Raw genomic sequence first — 3,300 nt, 5'->3', positions numbered from 1 at the left:
CTGTGTCCTCAAGCATAAGCTCCCACACTGGACAAGTGAGCATCAGCGTTATATCAGTGGAGCAATGAAAGAAGGCGCCCAGGTCTGATGAACTAGATCTTCTATCACATGACTTTGATAGCCAGGTCCAGGTTACAGCAAGGAAAACTTGGGTATTGCCATTTATGTGGATGTTACATTTGTACATACCATTAACCTAGATTTTGTTGCTGACAAGATAAACCATACTCCCTGATAGTAGTTTGTTATGTGCTGAAAAACAAGTCTGATCCATCATGTGTCGACCTTAAAACTTACAGGACTAAAAGGAACATCTTCTGACAGTTTGACGTCAGATGCCACAGCATACCTACAAATATCTGGTAAAGTCCATGTTTCGACAGGTCAGGACTGTTATAGCAGAAGAAGGGAACCCTACTCAATATTAGGTGGGGGGTCAATATTATGGCTGATTGGTGTAAATGAAATAAGAGGTGCAGTATGATCATCTGAAAAGTCTTTTGCCATAAACTTTGAGGTTTTTTTTATTCAAAAAAAGAAAAGAAAACATTTTGAGCTTATTGACTCAATTAAACTCCACCAATGTGCTCTTTCCAAAGCCTTTTATTCTTTAGAGTTTTAGATCAGCAACAGACATAAATCAATACTGATTTATAAAATGACACAGATCTTGATGACATTATTAGCGATGTGATGTATCTGCTGTCTCGTATTCAGAACAAAGAAGAGGAGAATGGGAGGCCTCAATATTTTCTTCTCAAATAACTTTATTCTCGACATCATCTTCCTTCCATTACTTCACTTGTCTTTCAGTTTAAGAACAGTTCCTGTTTAATAACATGTTTTTTTGTTTGTTTTCATCATCGTAGCAACATGTAAGCAGATAACGATAAAATTATGATATTGCACAGTTACATGAGAAAGCATCCCTTCTAAACACATTTTACAGGTTAGTGACATCAGATGTGTTTACAGTTCTCAGTGAATCAAGTAGGAAAAAATAACATTTTGAGATCATTCACATTTTTCCCATGAACTGGAGAGGTTTTAATTTAAAAGAATTTGAACATAAACTTGAACAGTTTGCATCTTTGTTTCAAAGGTTTAATTAAACTCTTCAAATCAACACATGTCAAATCACAGAGTGGAATCAGAAGAACTCAAATGCTGCGAATTGCACAGACAAAAGAGTATTTAAATGAACAGTCTTTGTCATTCCATTTCTTATCTGTGCCCCAGTTGGTGTGGACACATTCTTCTGACCCTCCAGCATTGTTTGGCTCTCCTCTATTCCAAAACCTAAAGTCGACTTTAGAGCCATCAGACCACAACCATGCGCCATTCTTCTGAGCATCAGTGAGTCCGATCCAGTTGACTCCCTCAGCAAGATCAAAGTTTCTGATCAGGAATTTGACAAAATTCTCTTCCTCCTGACTGTGGATAGATACCAGGTTGGCTCCCTGTGATACACAGTACAGCTCTGCATCAATCCAGGTCATCTTAGTGGCGATGTACTTGTAACAGCGTCCGTTGAAGCTGTACCAGAACTGTGGGCAGTTTCTACGTTGTAGGGCCAATTCTCCCTGAGCTGAAGCGGATACAGCACCCAGAGCCAGACAAAGCAAGACGAGGAACAGCTTCATGTTGACGTTTTACGTATCTCTGTTTGAAGATGTCTTGATGTATTGCTGGAATTAGTTTGCACTGGTGGTTGTTCCCAGCAGTCCTGTAGAGACAGATGACAGGCTGACTCTTTTATATCCTTCAGAGAGGGTGTCTGCAGTGTCATGTCTTATCATTGGCCAAATCCTGTTGTATGCAACACCTCAATATCTGAACATGAGCCAACAAACACCGCTGTGCCACTTTCAGTCAACTCTGACATCAGCCTTTTTTTCAGCACAGCAACACAGGCATGCAATTACACATCAACAACAATCCAGTAGTGCAAAGCTTTGTATACAGATGTGCAATTTAAACAGCATTGACGTAAGATAATATGTATATAAAATATGTATTCATATTTTGTATTCTTCTAAACAATCTATGTTCCTATCTTGTACTTGTCCACTCTGCTCATACTACGCAATGTATGTCCTTGAATGGTCCAAGACTTTAAGATAGCATAACTGGACTAAATAACTGGGTCAGATGAAGCTTCTCTATCTTGTCAGATAGGTCTGTTACATTAGATACCAGCCTAAAACCAACCTCACACACACACGTTGTTTATCACATCCCTAAAAACATGACGTGGACAGTGGTTGGCCAGAGATTGGTGAATTATAGCGAGTGAATAGACTGGGAGAACCCTCAGTGACCCAGCACACAGAGTAAAAAGCTCTGTGTAGAAGCTTTTTGATCAGGTCCTCCCTCTGGTATTCACCCACTCTGACTAATGTATGTAAAGATAACCAAACAATTTAGAATTGTGAAGAATTAAGAACTGACCGACTGTTCTGGCATCCTTAGCTTTGTCATAAATGCGCTCACCCTAAGATTATCTCATCTAAAGCCTGTTTCCTTCTTCTCTCATTCAGCCCTGAGAGTGAGGGCCATCAAAACAATACGTTTATCTACAAATTCTGAGTGCTAGTTAATCATTGGCCTGTACTTTAAGAGCACCAGAGTTACACATAGTTATTTAGCAGATGAGTTTACAATGATAATAGAAGTTATTTTTTCTATTACAGCAACTATTATTAATTAATTCATTTATTTTAAAATGTATTTGATTGGAAGAAATACCAAAGTACATAGATAATCTGAAAACAGCTTTTTCAATGCAGGTATCGCAACGAAGAGATAAAAAGCAATAAAATGTTCAAAATAAATCCAGGTAAGAACACAATGTTTAACACTAGACAGTAGTACAACTTTGTTGTTGAATTAAGATTCAACAGCTCTCTTAAAGAGTTAAAGTTCAGAAGTTTTCAGATAAATGAGCAGAGCATTTAAAGTCTTTGCTCCTTCCATTGAACAACTGTCTGAACAAAAGATGTTTTACAAAGTGAGACTTTATGATTTCCACCTGAAGGAGATCTGAGACCAGACATTCAGTCCATGTGACATATGTGAAAATATCAGCAATTAACAGTAAGGCCAGATGTCCTCCCTCTCTCTCTCTCTCTTTCTGCATTCATTTCCTATTGAGCAACTTGCCAATAAAGGCAACAACAAAAACAATCCTTTAAAAAACTAAAAATGAAAAAAATAACATCAACCATGGTTCAAAAAGGACTATGATGAAACTAAAAAGAAACAAGCAGTGTCAGAAGTGTTTTTGCCAGAGCTCAGGTG

The 3,300-nt window shown here is 38.0% G+C and overlaps 1 protein-coding gene across 1 annotated transcript; it reads right to left on the bottom strand.

The window, feature by feature from the left end:
- Positions 1-1,160: 1,160 nt before the first annotated feature.
- LOC140275181 (ladderlectin-like) lies at positions 1,161-1,712 on the bottom strand. Its single transcript, XM_072370597.1, has one exon. The coding sequence runs from the start codon at positions 1,641-1,643 to the stop codon at positions 1,161-1,163; it is 483 nt and encodes a 160-aa protein (XP_072226698.1). The 5' UTR covers positions 1,644-1,712.
- Positions 1,713-3,300: the final 1,588 nt, after the last annotated feature.

This window comes from Leuresthes tenuis, unplaced genomic scaffold (genome assembly GCF_036924035.1).
Source record: "Leuresthes tenuis unplaced genomic scaffold, fLeuTen1.0.hap1 SCAF_18, whole genome shotgun sequence".
Lineage (NCBI taxonomy): Eukaryota > Metazoa > Chordata > Actinopteri > Atheriniformes > Atherinopsidae > Leuresthes > Leuresthes tenuis.
The sequence above is the reverse complement of the archived record's forward strand: the minus strand, read 5'-3'. Positions and strand labels throughout refer to the sequence as shown.